The sequence below is a fragment of the Trachypithecus francoisi genome, unplaced genomic scaffold (assembly GCF_009764315.1).
Source record: "Trachypithecus francoisi isolate TF-2019V2 unplaced genomic scaffold, Tfra_2.0 Lachesis_group20, whole genome shotgun sequence".
In the NCBI taxonomy this organism is placed as follows: Eukaryota; Metazoa; Chordata; class Mammalia; order Primates; family Cercopithecidae; genus Trachypithecus; species Trachypithecus francoisi.
Genome location: NW_022681466.1, coordinates 15,929,452 through 15,951,241, shown reverse-complemented (window position 1 = coordinate 15,951,241; position 21,790 = coordinate 15,929,452). Strand labels below are relative to the sequence as shown.

Here is a 21,790-nt window from a genome sequence, read left to right as displayed (position 1 = left end):
TCATAATGTTACCTGAGCACTTTCATCTTTGACAAAAGGAATATCAAGGAGCCTCAACAGTTTTAAACTGATGATCTTGCCTGAAAGTTTTATTTTTTTGAGGTGGGGTCTGTGTTGCCCAGGCTGGAGTGAAGTGGCATGATCATAGCTCATTGCAGTCTCAAACTTCTGGCTCAATCCTCCCACCTCAGCCTCCTGAGTAGCTATGACTACAGGTGCACATCACTATGCTGGCTAATTTTATTTGTTTATTTGAGACAGTGTCACTCTGTTGCCCAGGCTGGAGTGCAGTGGTGCAAACTCGGCTCACTGCAACCTCCACCTCCTGGGTTCAAGTGATTCTCCTCCCTCAGCCTCCCAAGTAGCTGTGACTACAGGCAAGCACCACCACACCCAGCTAATTTTTATATTTTTAGTAGAGACGGGCTTCACCACGTTGGCCAGGATGGTCTTGATCTCTTGGCCTCATGATCCGCCCACCTCGGCCTCCCAAAGTGCTGGGATTACAGGCATAAGCCACTGTGCTCAGCCCATGCTGGCAGATTTAAAAAAACAATTTGTAGAGACAGAGTCTTGCTATGTTGACCAGATTGGACTTGAGCACCTGGCTTCAAGTGATCCTCCGGCCTCTACCTCACAAAGTACTGGGATTACAGATGTGAGCTACCGTGCATCTGGCCTGCAATTTTTATAGTGTGTACACTATACAGTGTACACTATATCCTTAAATTCCAAATCAAGAACTAAAGAGAATCAGATACCTATTTGTACGATGTCCTTGTTATCCAAACCCTAGCTAAATAGCTATCCTCAACTCAGGGACAAGTATATTTAGACAATGTGTAACCTCTTTTTTTTTTTTCTCTCTCCCAAGCCGGAGTTTCACTCTTGTTGCCCAGGCTGTAGTGCAATGGTGCAATCTTGGCTCACTGCAACCTCTGCCTCCTGGGTTCAGGTGATTCTCTTGCCTCAGCCTCCTTAGTAGCTGGGATTACAGGCGTGCACCACCATGCCCAGCTAATTTTTGTATTTTTAGTAGAGACAGAGTTTCACCATGTAGGTCAGGCTGGTCTCAAGCTCCTGACCTCAGGTGATCCACCTACCCCAGCCTCCCAAAGTGCTGGGATTACAGGTGTGAGACACCGTGCCCTGCCAATGTGTAATCTCTTGCTATCTAAACTGTTGCTACTGGAAAATGAGAACTCAACAGATTTGGAGAGCAAGAAATACTTACACTGTGTTATGAAACCTACTCCACAGCAAACAAATAAAAAACGACCCCACGGGCCAAACTGAATAAAAAGGGGATTCTGTTTTTTTGAGACAGGGTCTTGCTCTATCACCCAGGCTGGAGTGCAGTGGTGCGATCACAGCTCACTGCAGCCTTGATCTCCCAGGCTCAAGCGATTCTTCCACCTCAGGCTTCTGAGTAGCTGGGACTACAGGCATGTGCCACCATGCCCAGTTAATTTTTAAGATTTTTTTTTTTTTTTTTTTTTTAGAGACAGAGTCTTCCTATGTTGCCCTGGCTGGTCTTGAGCTCCTGGGTTCAAGTGATCCTCCTGCTTTGGCCTCCCAAAGTGCTGGGATTACAGGTGTGAATCACTATGCCCAGCATGTGCTTTTTAATATAAATGTTAGAAAATGGGAATAATTGTAATAGCGTCATCATTTATTGATTGCTTGAACATCTTTGATGTGCTAGGCATCCCTTCAAGCATTTCCAAGGTAATAACTCAATCATTTCTCATAACAACTCTAAGTTGTTCTTATCTCTATCTTACAGATAAGGAAACTGAGGCATAGAGTTTAGATATAATTTCATTACGTCACATAAATAGTAAGAAAAATATGGCCTCAAAAATACACATACTTAATCAGTATATTATACTACAAGTATATAGATATGCTTTTAGTTTGAAAGAAGGATGTATTAAATGTTTTAAGGAAATGGAGGACATTATATTAAGTAAAATAACCCAGACACAGAAAATTATACACTGCAGGTTGTCACTCATATGTGGAAGCTAAAAAAAAAAAAGGTGATCTCATAGAAGTAAAAAGTAGAACAGAGATGGATATGGTAATTACCCTGATCTGATCACTATACATTATATGTGTTGAAACATTACATATATGTTGAAATATTACTAGGCAATCCATGAATATGTACAATAATTATTTGTCAATTAATAAAAACTGAAGGTTTATAATTTTTTTTTGAGATGGAGTTTCACTCGTGTTGCCCAGGCTGGAGTGCAATGGCATGATCTTGGCTCGGTGCAACCTCTGCCTCCCAGGTTCAAGCCATTCTCCTGCCTCAGCCTCCCTAGTAGCGAGGATTACAGGCATGTGCCACCATGCCTGGCTAATTTTGTATTTTTAGTAGAGACAGGGTTTCTCCACGTTGGTCAGGCTGGTCTTGAACTCCCAACCTCAGGTGATCCGCCCGCCTCAGTCTCCGAAAGTGCTGGGATTACAGGTGTGAGCCACCGCGCCTGGCCACTTTTTTTGCTTTTTTATTTTTTTTTGAGATGGAGTCTCGCTCTGTCACCCAGGCTGGAGTCCAGTGGTGCAATCTTGGCTCACTGCAAGCTCCGCCTCCCGGGTTCATGCCATTCTCCTGCCTCAGCCTCCAGAGTAGCTGGGACTACAGGCGCCCGCCACCATGCCCGGTTAATTTTTTGTATTTTTAGTAGAGACGGGGTTTCACTGTGTTAGCCAGGATGGTCTCAATCTCCTGACCTTGTGATCTGCCTGCCTCAGTCTCCCAAAGTGCTGAGATTACAGGGGTGAGCCACTGCGCCTGGCCCAAGGTTTATAATTCTTAAATCTTAATTTAAATTTTAAATTATAATCTGAAATCTATAATTTAAAACTTTAAGGATTATAATTATCTGTAGAACCCTCTGATAAAAAATATCCTCACCATTCAGCTTGTTTTCTTTGCTCTGCCAACTCATGGAGCCGCCGAAGGGCTTTTTCCTGTTTTTTCTCATCCTTGCGGGATCTTGAAGAGACATTTCGAGCAAACTCTCTCTGCTTGAGATCTTTTAATCTCTGGGTTAAAAGAAAGAAAGATACAGAGGGTGGATGATTTACAGTAACTTGAGAATCAGAAAGCAAAGCCTTTAGGACATGACCCTCAACCAACAGTCATAGTATTAGTGTAGAACACATTATCATATTCTCTTATGGTAATTGAAAACACAATGGCTGATTACTTTGGGTATAGCACTTGCAGTATCTGCATTTCTAATTAGGACAGCATATCATTTGCTTTATTAGGCAAAATAAAATGATCTCAAATGCAACAAGCAAATTTTAGAACACTGGGAGGAAAGAAAGGGACCTGCTCCTCCAGGATGCAAAACTAGACAAACAGAACATAAGATAAATTGTAATAACATAGGCCAAAGAGAACAGAAAGGGGTTAGGCTAGTACAGAAAGTTACCCAGGTGAAAGATCTTGAAAAGCAATGTACAGCTTACATGGGGGGTTATTTGAATTAGAACAAATAGAAAGCATACTTTTATTTCACCATAAAAAGGTGTCATTTTTTTTTTTCAGCATGAATAGAGGTTTCCCGTAACTATTAAATAAACCCAAGAGAGGTCTCCAGCGCTAGCATGTTTACAGCTCACCAGTCTGACCACTTTTATCTGGTCAGCCTGCTGAAAGTAGTATGTGAGGCTTTGCATTCCTTCATGGCCCTGAGAGGAATATCTAGGGGATGAGGAGGGAGAGCAGAGATAAGTCAAAGATTTTATTACTTAAAATCCAGATAACAGAATGGGTCTTTTATTTTCAAAAGCTACTGTATAATTTTCCTTAAAGTAAAACAAATACAACCAAAAAAGAACAGTGTTATGACACACTGGTGACAGAACCCAGACATATCTATCTGCAATGAAGACAGAAATAAAATTATTTTCAAGACATTAGATAATAACAAGACACAAACAAAACAAAATATATACATTAGCCTATGCTTTTACAACAGCATTGGGAAAAGGAATTTGACCCAGTATAAAGTGGACATTGCTTTGTGGAAAGGCATGATGTTCAACAGACAGAGGAATTTTCTTACCTAGTATTTATGAAATGTGTTTTGAATCTTTTTAAATTGGGAGGGGGGAAGGGTAAAAAGACACACACAAAAAAAGATATACAGCTAAAGACACTAGTAGAAAAACTCACTCTTGTGATCTGGGCTCCCAAATTAGAAGGATTTGCTTTCAATACATCAGCTGAAAATGTCACATCACAAAGAAAAAAAAAGTAAAAAATAAAACAAGAGTGGAAGAGAAAAAAAAAATAAAGCAAGCATTACTACACAAGCTCTCTTAGTGAATCTGTAAACTATTATACTGAACAATCAGGGACAAAGCCATCAACTCTAAAAGGGCTGGGGAGAAGGGAAGCACCTGTACAACATATATATGTGTACATACACACAGACTGACACAGTAATCCCACCTAGAAAAATGGAACTACCTGTATTTCTTCCAGAAAAATGGTTCCAGAACTTTGGAAAAGACCATTGTGGTACAAAAAGCAGTCCTGTTTCCATTAGCCCTTATTTTGGGGGAAGTTGAAGTAATGAATAGCTGGCAAAACTATTATTGCCCATAATTAATATTTTTTTTTTTTTTTTGAGACGGAGTCTCACTCTGTTGTCCAGGCTGGAGTGCAGTGGCGCGATCTTGGCTCACTGTAGCCTCCGCCTCCCAGGTTCAAGCGATTCTCATGCCTCAGACTCCCAAGTAGCTGGGATTACAGGCATGCACCCCTATGCTTGGCTAATTTTTGTATTTTTAGTAGAGACGAGGTTTCACCATGTTGGCCAGGGTGGTCTTGAACTCCTGGTCTCAAGTGAACTACCTGCCTCGGCCTCTCAAAGTGCTGGGATTAAAGGCATGAGCAACCACACCCAGCCCACAATTAAGATTTTTATAAAACTACTTCAAGATAAAGGATCAACTATTTTAAATAAACATGAATTCTAATTTCCTCCTCCTGAGGGGAATGGGGCAGAAAGAAAAGGCTTATCAGGCCTATTATATGATTACCTTTGGCCACAAACCTAGCTTTTCTTACCCAAACACGTAACAGGCTGTCTAACCAAGATTTATACAGAATATAATGCTCTTCTCATATCTGCCGTTTTCTCTTTCTTTTTGAGGCGGAGTTTTAATGTTGCCCAGGCTGGAGTGCAGTGGTGTGATCTTGGCTCACTGCAACCTCTGCCTCCTGGGTCCAAGCAATTCTCCTGCCTTAGCCTCCCGAATAGTTGGGACTACAGGTGCCTGTCACCACGCTCGGCTGAGTAGAGATGGGGTTTCCCCTTGTTGACCAGGCTGGTCTTCAATTCCTGACCTCAGGTGATCCGCCCGCCTCAGCTTCCCAAAATGATGGCATTACAGGCATAAGCCACTGCACCCGGCCTGCCATCTCTCTAGCCACCTGCTAAGACTGGAAAATTTCCCCATGCCATTTCCTCCCCTCTTAGAAATATTTCATTACTTTTAGGAAGCATTTTTCAAACTACAAGACACTGTCCAAAAGAACAATCATTTAATCAAAGTATGGAGTCCCCAGGCTGAGTCAAGATTAGGCTTTCCATTCAGCAGCCACTTTGTACAACCTTGAAGTTGAAGGAACAGTATGTCCACATCATGCTGAAGACATCCTATCTCAAGTTCCTACCACAGGAATAAGGTTGGAGGCAGAGACGGAAGAAGATGGGATGATGCAATAAAACGAATCTAAACTGCAGGCTCCCTCTGGGCAAACCTATCCTAAGAATACCCTACAAAGCTTGGGAAAGGCTCCTAATATCACATTTACAAACTTTACAGTCAAGTCTGCAGTCTCAAAAGTAGAATTGAGAACCCCAGAATTCTAACCCCAACCTTAAGAGACAGGACTCAGCAAACCCTACCAAACTGAGTATGTATACTTGTGGTTTCTCTCAGACGAGGAAAATCTGGCAACTTTTTTTTTTTTTTTAAAGAGACAAGGTCTCACTTTGTTGCCCAGGCGGGAGTGCTGGGGCTATTCACATGTGTGATTCCACTACTGATCAGCATGGGAGTTTTAACCTGCTCTGTTTCTGACCTGAACCGGTTCACTTCTCCTTAGGAAGCTTCGCTGGTCCCCCGCTCCTGGGAGTTCATCACATGATGCCTAACTTAGTGCAGACACCCAATCAGCACAGCGCACTACAGCTCAGAACTCCCGGGCTCAAGTGATCCCCCCAGCCTCAGCCTCCCAAGAAGCCAGGACTATAGGCATGCACCACTACGCCCAGCCAAGACATGAGTTATAATGTTCATATTTTCCTTTACCTAGAAGGAATGCCTAACTCCAAGTGTCTCCTGTCTACTCAAGGTCAAACTAAATTCTTTTTTTTTTTTTGAGACGGAGTCTTGCTCTGTCGCCCAGGCTGGAGTGCAGTGGCCGGATCTCAGCTCACTGCAAGCTCCGCCTCCCGGGTTCAAGCCATTCTCCTGCCTCAGCCTCCCGAGTAGCTGGGACTACAGGCGCCCGCTACCTCGCCCGGCTAGTTTTTTGTATTTTTAGTAGAGACGGGGTTTTACTGTGTTAGCCAGGATGGTCTCGATCTCCTGACCTCGTGATCCGCCCGCCTCGGCCTCCCAAAGTGCTGGGATTACAGGCTTGAGCCACCGTGCCCGGCCAGTCAAACTAAATTCTTATAGTCTCCACTGATCCTTCAAGAGGAGACTGTTCTTTCTGAACTGTCCCTAGTGGTGCTTTGTCATATCACTCACCTAGCAGCTATTGTATTTTGTTCTTTGTAAATTGTATTTTTATTTTGTAAACTGCCTATTTTATTCCAAAAGGCTACCAATGTCTGGCTCATTTGTCACGGAATACCCATGTGAAATTCTGTGAAGTGTACCTATACTTTTCTCTTAAATTCTAAAGAGGAACACAACTTTGGATAATTTCTTCAGGTGAGAATAGAGCAACATGCCTGCCTATGAGAGAAGAGGCAGAGCTCACAAGACCAAACACTGCAGATATGTCATCAATCTCTTGTCAAAGTCTGAGCAAATTCCATACCATACACAAAAATTCAAGTTAGACTCCAAACTGGGACATTCTAATTTAAATGGATTTGATTATCCATTTAAGCTGACTCAAAAGCTATGAGATGTCCTTATCTCTGAAAATTATACAATATGCTTTCTGAAGAGCTGCTAATAAATTAGCTTATTTTATCGAACTACTAATGGTATTAACAAAAATTTAAGCCACATAACACATTTTCAGTTGGGAAATACCTTAATTCAAGAAAAGGAGACTGAACCCCACTGGAAATGAAAAGATATGAAGATCCTGTTTTCCTGAAAAATCAATAGCATTTTTCCAAAATAGTATACATTTGTAGCACAGTACAGAATGGAAGGAACATTTCCTACAGATCCTTAATCACATGGTGGCTGGGATTTCCATTACACTTGGCAGAAGACCAGTAGAAAGGCAAGACCCTAACAAATGATCCAGTACTTGAAGTACCCATCCACATTAACTGTGGCTCTTTGGGTTAAAGACCACTCTAAATGGAAATGACATTCCAGTTCTTAAAATACAACTTAAACAGCACTATATTGGCAGAAATATGTTTTACTGTAGACACAAAGTATTGCTCTACTATAACTGAAAAGATTAAGCCAAAGAAATGAGAATCAGGTAAATCTGAATGTGGATTATAAATGTGCAGAAAAGGTACACCCCAACAGCCACCCACTTCTCTTTAAGTGTAGATTTCAAGAGCAGAAACATTCTGCTCTCAGTGTCTATTAAAACAAGGCAACTATGGCAATTGGGCTTTGCAGATAATCCGTAAAATGGCTCTCAAGAAATATGGCTTCTTTCTACAGTGGTTAGAACTTTTAAGACAGTCATCATTCTGTCAATAGTGAAGACCAACAGTGTTCCTGCTCAATTGTGATTGAGTTGAATAAGACACATATTTCTTCAGAGTGTTCTCTAACAACAAAATACAAGGGTTTAACAAAATCTTTTTTTGTATCTTTTAGTGCTATGCTTCTCTCTTCCATCAAAATAAAATTTGACACTAGGAGTTTATATTTGATGGAGTATACTCTACTAAGAATAATTCTGATTACTATCTTTCTCAAGTATTTAAAATTGATTATCTACATTTAAAGAATAAAACCCATTTTTCTCATGTAAAGGGATTTCAGGCATCAGAAAACAGGCAGAATTTAGGGCAGAATATTTCGTATTGCCACTAAAATCCCATGTTCTACATTTACTCAGCTCTGAAGAGAAAACTTGATTTTGTCTCTTTAGGGTCTAAAGATTATCCATGGCATCTTTCCCTCACCAGACAGCAACCCTGTTCTCCCAACAGGGACTGAGGCTTAGTCTTTCTTTGTAACTAACTATGCAATGTACACATAGTTGTCTATGACACAAAAGAGATGCTCAGTAAATATTTATCAGACTGGGTTGTGGCTCATGCCTGTACTCTCAACACTTTGGGAGGTTGAGGTAGAAGGATCCTTTGAGGACAGGAGTTCAAGACCAGTCTGGGCAACATAGCCAGACTGTCTCCATAAAAAAAAAATTTTTTTTTCTTTGAGATGGAGTTTCACTCTTATTGCCCAGGCTGGAGTACAATGGTGCAATCTCGGCTCACTGCAACCTCGCCTCCCGGGTTCAAGGGATTCTCCTGCTTCAGCCTTCCGAGTAGCTGGAATTACAAGCATGCGCCACCACGCCCGGCTAATTTTTTGCATTTTTAGTAGAGGCAGGGTTTCTCCATGTTGGTCAAGGCTGGTCTCAAACTCCTGACCTCAGGTGATCTGCCCGCCTCGGCCTCCCAAAGTGCTGGGATTACAGGCACGAGCCATCGCGCCCAGGCAAAAAAATTTTTTTAATTAGCTGGGCGCAGTGGTATGTGCTTGTAGTCCCAGCTATATGGGAGGCTGAGGCAGGAGGACTGCTTGAGTTCAAGGTCACAGTGAGCTATGATTGTGCCACTGTACTCCAGCCTAGGTGACAGAGCAAGAACCTTTTTATTTTTTATTTCATTTTTTTGAGACAGAGTCTCCCTCTGTTACTCAGGCTGGAGTGCAGTGGCAGAATTTTGGCTCACCACAACCTCTGTCTCCTGAGTTTAAGCGATTCTCGGGCCTCAACCTCCTGAGTAGCTAGGACTACAGGCGCATGCCACCATGCCTGGCTAATTATTTATATTTTTAGTAGAGACAGGGTTTCACCATGTTGGCCAGATTGGTCTTGAACTCCTGACCTCAGGTGATCCACCTGCCTCGGCCTCCCAAAGTGCTGGGATTACAGGCATGAGCCACCGCACCCAGCTGAACTTGTCTTAAAACAAAACAAAACAAAACAAAACAAAATGTGTTTATCTCCACCACTATTTCTGGCTAAGTATAATCTGGCCTTCTTCAAATCTCAACCACTCCTTTTCCTCTTATGTCAATGATCCTGCATACCAAAATCACAGCCTCTTCTCCCCACTGTTTTATTTCCCCCTCCCTCTACAAAAAAACATTAATGTCTGTCTCCTCCCCTTCCTAACTGAAGTAATCATGCTGTAGTTGTTGCTTGCCCAGGTCACCCTAATTCATGTCTCAGTGTTTAATGTTTATGGATGAGATCACCCAAGAAGATATCACCAGGTGGTGGGTGAGAGAAAAGACCAGGAGAGAATATAGAATGTTTCAGTATTAAACTACCCAGCAAAGGAAGATTATAGATGAATGGTTAGGAAAAGCCACGTTACTGAACATTAGATGTAAATTCTTTCTTTTACCATATGCCTATTAGTAAGTGATGAAAATTAATTTTATTCAGTAAGAAAAAAGCAAGTATTTGGTAACAGAGAAAATTAGATACTAATGCCAATTACAGAGAGTGAAAAATTGAGAGAAAAATAAATAAATACAAATTATTTTTATTCTTATTTTTGAGACAGAGTCTCCCTCTGTCACCCAGGCTGGAGTGCAGTGGCATGATCTCAGTTCACTGCAACCTCTGCCTCCCACGTTCAAGTGATTCTCGTGTTTCAGCCTCTCAAGTAGTTGGGATTACAGGTGCCATGACCATGCCCGGCTAATTTTTTGTGTTGGGATTACAGGCGTGAGCCAATGTGCCCGGCCCAAATTCTTTTTTTTTCTTGAGACAGCCTCACTTTGTTGCCCAGGCTGGAGTGCAGTGGCGTGATCTTGGCTCACTGCAACCTCTGCCTCCTGGGTTCAAGTGATTCTCCTGCCTCAGCCTCCTGAAAAGCTGGGACCACAGGCACCTGCCACAACACCGGGCTAACTTTTTTCTTTGGAGATAGAGTCTCGCTCTTTTGCCTGGAGTGCAGTGGTGTGATCTCAGCTCACCGTAGCCTCCGCCTCCTGGGTTCCAGCAATTATCCTGCCTCGGCCTCCTGGGTAGCTGGGATTATAGGCACGTGCCACCACGCCTGGCTAATTTTTAGTAGAGATGGGGTTTTGTCACGTTGGCCAGGCTAGTCTCAAATTCCTGACTTCAAGTGATCCACTTGCCTTGGCTTCCCAAAGTGCTGGGATTATAGGTGTAATCCCACTGTAATCCCAGGAGCCACTGCGCCTGGCCAGGCCAAATAGTTGGATATCAAATTAATTTGTCATAAAATTACCATGTTTTGCTATTTTCAGGAATTCAGCAAAATGCCTTAGAAGTATGGTATATATTCTTTAACAGCACCAAGTAGGCCTGCTTTAAGACATTTAGGTATATATATATGAACATATACATATACACATACATATGTATATGTAGTATATATTTTCATCACCACTACCACCATGAAAACTTAAGCTGGTTAATGAGGTTTTAAATATGACTTAGAGATATAATTCATATACCCTAAAATTTACCCCACTCCCCTTTTTTGGAGACAGGGTTTTGCTTTGTCACAGAACTGGAGAGCAGTGACACAATCAGAGCTCACTGCAGCCTCGACCTCCCAGGCTCAAGTGATCCTTCCCACCTCAGCCTCTCAAATTGCTGGGACTACAGATGCACTCCATCATGCCCGGCTAATTTATTTTTATGTTTTGTAGAGACAGGATCTCCGTATGCTGCCCAGGATAGTCTCAAACTCCTGGGATCAAGGGATCCTCCTGCCTTGACCTCCCAAAGTGTTGGGATTACAGGCGTGAGCCACTGCTCCTGGCCCCATTTCACACATCTAAAGTGTCAAATTTAGTGGGTTTTAGTACATTCTTAGAATTGTGCAGCTATCACCACTATCTAATTTTAGAACATTTTCATTACTCCCAAAAGAAACCTCACACCCATAAGCAGTTACTCACCATTTCCTCTCTGCCTAGCCCCAGGAATCTACTAATCTGCTTTCTGTCTCTATACATTTGTTTATTCTAGACTTTTCATATAAATAATACAATATGGGGTCTTTTGTGACCAGCTTCTTTCACTTAGCATACTATTTTCAAGATTCATGCATGTTGTATATATCAATAAGTCTTTCCTTTTTATTGCTGAATAATATTCCATTGTCCAGATGTATCACATTTTATCCATTTACCAGCTGATGGACATTTGGGTTATTTCCCTTTTTGGCTATTATGAATAATGCTGCTATAAACATTTTTATGCAAGTTGTTGTGTGGACATATGTTTACACTTGCCTTGGGTATACACTAGTAATATGGTAACTTTGTATTTAATGTTCTGAGGAAGTGTCAAAAACTTTTCCACTATCTTTTCACTACCTCATTAGCAATGTAGGAGGGCTCCAATTTCTTGATCTCTTCTCCAACACTTTGATAGTGTATCATTTTTATTTTAGCCATCCTAGTGGGTATGAAATGGTATACATAAATTTTGTGGTTTTGTAGATAATGAGTTTTAAGTATACAGGTGGTTGAGTATCCTGTATTTGAAATACTTAAAACTGAAAGTGTTTTAGATCTTGGGCTTTTTTAGATTTTAGAATATTTCATTGTATATTTACTGCTTAAGCATCCCAAATCTGAAAACCCAAAAAGTTCCAATAAGCATTTCCTTTGAGTGTCATGTTGGCATTCAAAAACTTTTGGATTTTGGAGCATTTTGGATTTTAATTTTTTGAATTTGGGATGCTCAATCTATATTTACATACCACTCCAAGAACATATCTGGGGACAAAGATTTGCCCCATAGGTAAAATCTGAAGGCGGATAAGTCACAAGAGTTGCTTGGGTTCAAAGCAAACGGCACAGCAACAACCCAGTTCAGAGCTCTCTTTACAGTACTGTCACTAAAGAACTTATTACTTAGGTTGCTTTAACTTTTCAGACTACAATAGAACAAAGAGTCTAATCCCAGAATCTCTACCACAGTGCATCACTGTGATATTAAGTGTAAGGGGCAGAAAGGTTGAAACTGTAGAACAAAAGTAAGGCAGAATCATTTTTAGTCAACTGGGATTGAGTGCCAAGATGAAGAACAGTTAGAAATACATAACAAGAGAACGCCTGGTTTACCTGGCAACACTAGGGTCCTGAAGCATCTGTTTGAGGGTTACCCCTAATCACAAAAGCAGACAGCTCCTCTAAGCAGAAGGGGACTTTTTCAACAGTTTTTGTTTTTGTTGTTTTTGAGACAGAGTCTTACTCTGTCGCCTAGGCTGGAGTGTAGTGGCACTATATTGGCTCACTGCAACCTCTGCCTGCTGGGTTCAAACAATTCTCCTGCCTCAGCCTCCAAGTGGCTAGGATTACAGGCGTGTGCCACCACTCCCGGCTAATTTTTAAAATATTTTTAGTAGAGATGGGGTTTCACCATGTTGGCCAGGCTGGTCTCGAACTCCTCACCTCACGTGATCCACCCACCTCGGCCTCCCAAAGTGCTGGGAATACAGGAGTGAGCCACCACGCCTGGCCTTCAGCAGATTTTTTCAAGGTTACCTATGTTGAGATTGCTGGGTATAAGTTTACTCCCAACATAAGCAGAGGGGGGTGAGTACATAAGACTTAACAGATGAAAAGGCACGAAACATGCTCAAGTTTTGGAAGACTGGCCAAATGATGTCAATTTTCTTATTACGCAAAACAGACCCCAAGAAAATGGTATGAATAGTGGTATAAAGTACCACTGAACCCAACATTTTCACTCTCTGCTATAGGTTATTACAATAAAACTACAACATGTTCAAGGGCTGAGATGCACTCCTTTCTTCAAACCTGTGTTTTTTTTTTTTTTTTTTGAGACGGAGTCTCGCTCTGTTGCCCAGGCTGGAGTGCAGTGGCCGGATCTCAGCTCACTGCAAGCTCCGCCTCCCGGGTTCATGCCATTCTCCTGCCTCAGCCTCCCGAGTAACTGGGACTGCAGGCGCCTGCCACCACGTCTGGCTAGTTTTTTGTATTTTTTAGTAGAGACGGGGTTTCACCGTGTTAGCCAGGATGATCTCGATCTCCTGACCTCGTGATCCGCCCTTCTCGGGCTCCCAAAGTGCTGGGATTACAGGCTTGAGCCACCGCGCCCGGCCCTTGTGTTGTTTCTTAAAGCACAATCTCTTAAGAGAACTGTGCTGTTTAAGTAATATATGTTACTGGGTAATGAAACAGTCAACTAAGAGTAAATAATCCTGTCAAAAAGCAGTTGCAAACAGTTTAGACAAAGGTAACTAAATCATGTATTAACAGATTATATTCTGTACAAATCAGAATACAGTCACTGGTGGCTGCTAGAGGCTTCATCTGTTTTAGTCCTGCTATTTAAAGCTCACGGAACTACTGCTTTTGTTCACAACTGCAACAGACCTTGGAATTAAATAAGACTTCAGTCCTTTTAGAAAATGTAAAAAGTATAGGAGTTTTCATACTAAAGGTATTTTAGCAGAAAGAAGAGAGAGGCTAAAAGCATCTTCCTCTGACTGAGACATTGAATCCTACAGTTAAAGGAATTTTTTTTTTTTTTTTTTTGAGACAGGGCCTTGCTCAATATATTACCCAGGCTTGAGTGCAATGGCACGATCTTGGCTCATGGCAATGTCCACCTCCTGGGCTCAATCAAACGATCCTCCTGAGGAAAACTCTAAATTTCTGTTCCTTGGTAATGTACGTTATTGTGTAATGAAACCATCAAGTAAGGGTAAATAATCTTGTCAAAAAGCAGATGCAAACAGTTTAGATAAGGTCAATCCTGTCAAAAAGCAGTTGCAAACAGTTTAGACAAAGCTAACTAAATCATGTATTAATAGATTCAGCCCTTCCAGTAGCTGGGACCACAGGCAACTGCAACCACATCCAGCTAATTTTTGAGGTGATTTTTTGTAGAGACCAGGTTTTGCCATGTTGCCTAGGCTAGTCTCGAACTTCTGGGCTCAAGTGATCTGCCCGTCTCAGTCTCCTGAAGTGCTGGGATTACAGGTATGAGCCATCGTGCTTGCCCTAAAGAATTTCTGAAGATGCTTTACAGTACCAGATTTTGATAATCTGGATCAGACTACCAGAGATTGAAATCGCAAGGAAGTTGGTCCCAAGATTATTAGCAAGGAGGCAGCTTTTCAATGTGCCAGTTCCCCAGTATCAGTCAGAAGCCATGGGAACCTGTGTGGGAAGGAAGGAAAAGCATAGGCCTGAGTCACAAATTCAAATGTTTACAGGAGTTTGGCAGGTAACATAATGAGTCACACAGATTGGTGTAAGAGAAAAGATGAAGTGGAGATCACAGCTAGTTGGAGAATGAGCAAAGAGATGGCCGCTGTTCAGCTTCAGTCAACTGTTATGTTGAAATGTAGGCCCAATGTTGTCTAATAATTTTAATTTTTCAAGATAAGACAAAGCCTAAATTATGTAAAATCTAATTTTTAAAATTTGGGAATCAACTGAAATTAAAAAGGGAAAAACTAATAACGTGAAGGCCAGATAAAATATATCTGTGAGATAATTTGTGACCTCTAGCTTATGTACTAGAAGGACCTTTAGTCGCACAAAACAGGAGGCTAAGATTGGAAGAAAAATCCTGAGTAGGCAACAAGATACAAAGGAAGCAGCCAAAAAGAGAGAGAGAAAAGAAAAGAAAAAGAGGAAGGAAGGAAGGGAGGGAGGACTGACTATAAAGGTGGTGCTGCTATTAATTTACTTTTGGGAAACAATATTCTTTGGAGTTTGAATTTTAGGCCCCTTGAAATGCTAAAGAAAATGATTCCACTGTCATATTCATTAGCAGACAAATTTTTTAAAAACGTATGCAAAATAATTACGGAGGCAAGGAGGTAGGGATAGAAAAATCTGTAGTTTCAAATTTGTCTGTAACTTATACTAAGCCAACAAAGGCAGGAGATGATCAGTGCTAATGTCTTTTTTTTTTTGAGACGGAGTCTCGCTCTGTCACCCAGGCTGGAGTGCAGTGGCATGATCTCCGCTCACTGCAACCTCCACCTCCCGGATTCAAGCATTCTCCTGTCTCAGCCTCCCTCCCCAGTAGCTAGGACTACAGGTGCGTGCTGCCATGCCCAGCTAATTTTTGTATTTTTGGTAGAGATGGGGTTTCACCATGTTAGCCAGGATGGTCTCTATCTCCTGACCTTGTGATCCGCCAACCTCGGCCTCCCAAAGTGCTGGGATTACAGGCGTGAGTCATGGCACCTGGCTAATCAGTGCTAAGGTCTATTGAGCATTCAGGTGTATCAGAATTAACTCATATAAAAATAAATCATACATTGGGTTTCTTCAGAAATGGAAAGGCCTACTCTTAGAGATTTCAAAATGTAGAGATTTCAAAATGTATTAACATCGATCACTTGAAAACTAGGGTTAAACTACTGAAAAAAGCCAAAATACCTAATCAGCTTCTGTATCTCTGAAGATTAAGCTGAGTCTTAATATTTTTGTGTTAATGACTCTTTATAAAATCTTGGAAAATCTGAGAAAAACTAGTGAAGAGAAAGAGGCACATAATACCCCAGCATCCTGTCAGGAAACAAACAACCCAAACTTTGAATGAAGGTGACCATATAGCTCCTTTTGGAGAGATTATTTGTGCTTATTAAAGGGAAGGATATGTTTAGGATCCTGCCTCTACTATAGTTTACTACTAACATAATACATTATTTCTCTGAAAAATATTAATGGTGAAAAATCTGATAGAAGATGCAAACTAGGGATTGCTAATACAGGGTTGAAAGTACTTACCTATTATCTCAGATTCATAATAATCCTGTGTGCCTTCCTGGAAGACAAGACAGGGTGTCTTTATGATTTTAGAGCATGAATTTGGAAAAATGGTAGGTCCATTTGTATGTTAAGTTCATGTCCATCAAAGAGGAATGAAAAATATGTCCTTCCTCCTGTTAGGGGTTATTTGGCTGTGTTGTACCAAGGTCAATTAAAGATTCCTTAGAAATTCTTTTTTTTTAATTCTCTGAGACAGGGTCTTGCTCTATCACCCAGGCTAGGGTATAGTGGCATGATCACAGCTCACTGCAGCCTCAAACTCCTGGGCTCAAGCGACCCTCCTGCCTCAGCCTCACAAGTAGCTGGGACTTACACTACATGTGTGTGTCACCACATCAGGGTATTTGATTTTTTATTTTTTTTTTTTAAGAGAGACAGAGTCTTGCTCTGTCACCTAGGCTGGTGTGCAGTGACACAATCATAGCTCACTGCAGCCTTGAACTCCTGGCCTCAAGAGATCTTCTTGCCTCAGCCTCAACTGGGATTACAGGCATCAGCCGCTGCACCCAGTGGGTTTCTCAGACATTCCAAGTTCAGGGAAGAGACGAACTATGAAAAATTTAGTGCTGTGCTTCTTTTGTTTATGTATTTACAGCATTCTGTTTTGAGATCCTACTGTTTGTATTACAACAGCAGTATGAAGAAAGGTGAAAAAGCCTACCTTTCAAGCAAATGAAGAACATTTCACCAAAACACAAAACAAAAACCAAACTTGTACTACATGGGTTTTTTTAATACATAAGATGAGCTTTTGATTAAGATGAAGAAATAAACTCACATGCATTCATTCATCATACCAGCTAAAGATTTTTCCTAGACCAGGGTTCATAGATATATATTCTGTATTAGTGAATAGGCAGTCCATGAGTTCTCCATGGGTAACCCTTAATTTTGTATTTTTATTTTGATGATACTCTAAAAAAGAGTGATAAGTGAATATTCTGGATCATCTAGATGAGCACTTTATAAATGTTTACAATATAACTGGGGACGTAAAATGACAATAATTTATTTGTACTAAGGTTAAATGATACCACAATATCATATATATACACAAAAGTTTTTAATTAATTCTGATGGAACAGGGTTTTCAACCACAGCACTATTAACTGCCATTTTGCCTCTTTGTTTCAAGGGTCTTTCCTGTGCATTGTAAGATGTTACCAGCATCGCTGGCCTCTACCTACTAGATGCCAGTAGTATCACACTCTTATTGGGACAACCAAAAATGTACAGAGACTTTGCCAAGTGCCTCCAGAGTGACAAAATCTCCCTAGTTTGAGAGCGAATGCAATAGAGAAAAGTGGTGGGAGAGCTGAGGTAACACAAGGTGTGCAGGAGAATAAACATGTCAAATTCAAATGAACCAAAGATGTAACAATTTCTACTACATTCAGGTTGAGGACAGTGTCACTAAAACATTATCATATATCACATTAATGTTGTCAATATGAATTTTATTACATTGTAAATCTGTTTTGCTTTAGTTTTTTTCCCTTAAAAGGCAAGTCTATACGTTATTCAAATTTGAATTATACTTTTTCCTGGTTTACTTTTTTCTTTATTTTTGAGATGGAGTCTTGCTCTGTCACTTAGGCTGGAGTGCAGTGGCGCCATCTCGGCTCACTACAGCCTCCGCCTCCCGGACTCAAGCAATTCTCCTGCCTCGAGTAGCTGGGACTACAGGCACATGCCACCACACCTGGCTAATTTTTTTGTATTTTTAGTAGAGATGGGGTTTCACCAAGTTGGACAGGCTGGTCTTGAACTCCTGACCTCAACTGATCTGGCCTCCTTGGACTTCCAAAGTGCTGGCATTATAGTGCATGAGCCACCACTCCTGGCCTATTTTTTTCTAGTTAAAACTTTCTTTTTCATTACAAAAATTAGCCAGGCGTGGTGGCGCATGCCTGTAATTCCAGCTACTCAGGGGACTGAGGCAGGAGAATCACCTGAACCTGGGAGGCAGAGGTTGCAGTGAGCCGAGATCGCACCATTGCACTTCAGCCTGGGCAACAAGAGTGAAACTCCATCTCAAGAAAAACGAACAAAAAAACCCTTTTTTTTTCTTTTTTTGAGACGGAGTCTCGCTCTGCCACCCAGGCTGGAGTACAGTGGCATGATATCGGCTCCCTGTAACCCCTGCCTCCTGGGTTCAAGTGATTCTCTTGCCTCAGCCTCCTGAGTAGCTGGGATTACAGATGCCTGCCAAGATGCCCTGCTAATTTTTTTGTATTTTCAGTGGAGACAGGGTTTCGCCTGTTGGCCAGGCTCGTCTCGAACTCCTGACCTCAGGTGAACTCCACCTCAGCTTCCCAAAGTGTTGGGATTACAGGTGCGAGCCACCGCACCTGGCCTTTTTTCTAGTTAAAACTTGACTCTGAAGTCATCAACTAGTGTGTATCCTTTCTTTCTTTCTTTTTTTTTTTTTTTTGAGACAGGGTCCTGCTCTGTCACCCAGGCTGGAGTGCAGTGGCATGATCTTGCTTCACCGCAAAATCCGCCTCCCAGGTTCAGGCAATTCTCGTGCCTCGAACCCCGAAGTAGCTGGGATTACAGGTGTGTACCACCATGTCCGGCTAATTTTTGTAGTTTTAGTAGAGACAGGGTTTTGCTATGTTGGTCAGGCTAGTCTTGAACTGGCCTCATGTGATTCTGTCCACCCCGGCCTCCCAAAGTGCTGGGATTATAGGCGTGAGCCACTGCACCTGGCCTAACCTTTCTAAATGTCCTTTTTCTGCCTAAAGTATCTTTTCTGTTAATATATCAGATATTTCTTGATTGAAAAAATTCTCAAGAGCCCCAAAACTTGGGTATATACTTAGATACTAAATGTCTTAATTAAATAAAAATAACCTGAAAGAGTTTTTTATTTATTTTGTTTTTTTGAGACAAGGTCTTGTTCTGTTGCCCAGTGTGAAGTGCAGTGGTATGATCACGGCTCACTGTAACCTCAAACTCTTGGGCTCAAGCCATTCTAACACCTCAGCCTCCGGAGTAGCTGGGATCACAGACATGTGCCACCACACTCAGCTAATTACATTTTTTGTAATTAGCTTAGATTGGGGGGCAGGTCTTGTACATTACTCAGGGTGGTCTCGAACTCCTGGGGTCAAGTGATCCTCCTGCCCTGGCTTTGCAAAGTGCTGCGATTACAGGTGTGAACAGCCGTGCCTGGCCTGAAATTTTTAAATTATAAATAGATTGAAAAACTGGAAAAGGTCCTGGATAGAAGTATTCACTGTTGCACTTTTCTTTCCTGAAAAACAAGTCTTTGAAAGAGTAAAACAGTAACTGCCAATACAGCTTGTCTATATATATATATGCTCTGTAAATTTCTCTTCTTCGAATCAAGCAAAGCTGACAATATATTAAGAGAACATTCACGGCCGGGAGTGGTGGCTCACACCTATAATCCAACTGCATTCCAGCGTGGGCGAAAGAGCAAAATTCCATCTCAAAAAAAAAAAAAAAAATGTCCAAAGGTGTGTAGTGAGTTGAAAAGCCGTCTTGAATATAAGTCCATTAGTGGAAGAATCTTAAATTGGTTAGGTATGGCTAAATGTGGGAGACTGTTCCAAAAAAAAATATAATACCACAACCAGCTTACAATTTCTCCCCGTTCTAGGAAGAATAAGACTTGGTCAAAGATTGCCTTTTACCTGTGCACTGAAATCTTATGGTTGGCTGGAAGATGAAGGTTAAAAAAAATCTTAGTTCAACAAGTCCAGCTTAAGAGATATCATTCCAATGTTCATATATTTACAAGTTTAACAAATACAACTATTGCACCCCCCAAAGACCTAGTAGTTATGTTAAAGTCACCCAAGATCAAACGGCTTGAAATTCTTTAATAAGCCAGAACTGTCCTATAGGTGTAACAATTTATTTTCCCCTTCTAAACTCTCCCAGGGTTTTGCCTTCTTCTGTACACCAGTAACTAGTTACAATTTTCTCTTCTAAAATGATGAGGTGGCAGCCGGGGGGCGAAGACTGCAAAGAAAGTGTAATTCATTTATCAGCTCTTCAACGTGCAGCATCAGAGTTTTTTGTTAAAGTTAAGAGAGCATCTAATTTTATTTTCCTTCTCAAAATTTATCTAACTTCCAAGGTATACTGAATTAACAAAATGACTTAATAATAGAAAATAGTAGCCAATAAACATGAACTCTAATGTAGGGAAATTGAAAATAACAGATTCTGCTGAATAACTCTTCAAAGTTTAACACGTTAGGAAAAGAGAAGAAATGGAAACAAAGCTCCCAGTGACCCTCAGCTGAATTACAAAATTAAATAAAAACTTATAAATTAATAAAAGGCAAAAACATTATATATAAGATTTACAAAACACAATTCGTCAAATAGTGTATATGTGGGAGTGGTGGGCTGGAGGGGGGGTCTATGCCAGGATTTCTGCCACTGAAAAAATAAAGTGTGGTGGATGACTGCACATAAAGATTGGCAGACACAAGAAATTACAGACACCAAGTTTTTGGGGGTATACTCATAAAACTCAATTGTTGTAACAACAGATAGGTACCTTCTTCTCTGTTTGCAAGTAACTACAACTCACCTGCTTGTGTGCATGATCATAAGAGTTGATATGGTTATCGAATTCCTGATGTTTCTGATATTGCTTATCACAGAGTTCACAGTAAAAGTTGGCTCTGAGGTCTTCCAAGGCTTTGGCAATTGCCTTCTCTTTGTCAACATAATCCTGCAAGAACCACGAAATACAAAGAAACAAAAAATGAACTTGGTAAAACTTTAAGTGAATGTTATAAAGAAAACAGTCATCTGAGAAGACAAAAGAGGGCTTTTCATAATATTTAGTGGTACCAGTAAAAGCTGGATGAAACACAAGTGGTACTTTGGTGGGTAATTCGTGTGTCATTGTACTAACAATTGTCTTCAAATAAACAAATGTTTAAAAGGACTAAGGATGCTCAACTGATAAGTGTAATGCAAATATTCCAAAACTCCCAAAAAGTCTGAAATCTGAAATACCTTTGGTCTCAAGCATTTTGGATAAGGGATACAAAACCTGTATTAATATTCTAGTTTTTAGACACTAAGGCAAAAAGCATTACCTGAGTCTGTAGCCAATGATGGAGTTAAATATTCTATGGTCATTCTACATATAAGCTGCACTGCTTGGAAAGCCAACCCACAGATATGTGTTATCTGCTAGTCTTAGTGAGATTTAAAACTGTGGGACTCTTACAAGTGAGAGGAGTTTGGAGAAAAACAACAACAACAAAAAACTGTGTGACTGACTAAAAGGCAATCCAATTTGCCTCAGCAGTTTCACTTAAAAACTAAAAGAAAAAAAGAGAAAAAAATTAAAAGATACCTCAAAGCAAGTTGAGTATATTCATTTGCTAATGTTGCACAGAAGGATGAGAAAGGGAGAGGAATGCTAAGTGACTACTTGCTTGACTTTTACAGCAGGGTAGGTGCATTACTTTCAGAATGAGCAACTCCTTCTAGCAGATTGACCTAAAAAAGATAAGTCTTATCTCAAAGACTGTATCTACAGTTTCAAAGCAGC

The 21,790-nt window shown here is 40.9% G+C and overlaps 1 protein-coding gene across 7 annotated transcripts in view; it reads right to left on the bottom strand.

Annotated features, from left to right (window-relative positions):
- The window catches only part of GPATCH8 (G-patch domain containing 8), a 116,314-nt gene that overhangs the window by 7,887 nt on the left and 86,637 nt on the right, over positions 1-21,790 (bottom strand). For all 7 annotated transcript variants that reach the window (XM_033182741.1, XM_033182742.1, XM_033182744.1 and 4 more), the window contains 2 exons: positions 20,813-20,956; positions 2,930-3,060 (listed from right to left, as the gene is read on the bottom strand). In XM_033182741.1, coding sequence (XP_033038632.1) covers positions 2,930-3,060; positions 20,813-20,956 — 275 coding nt within the window. The remainder of the gene's footprint in view (positions 1-2,929; positions 3,061-20,812; positions 20,957-21,790) is intronic.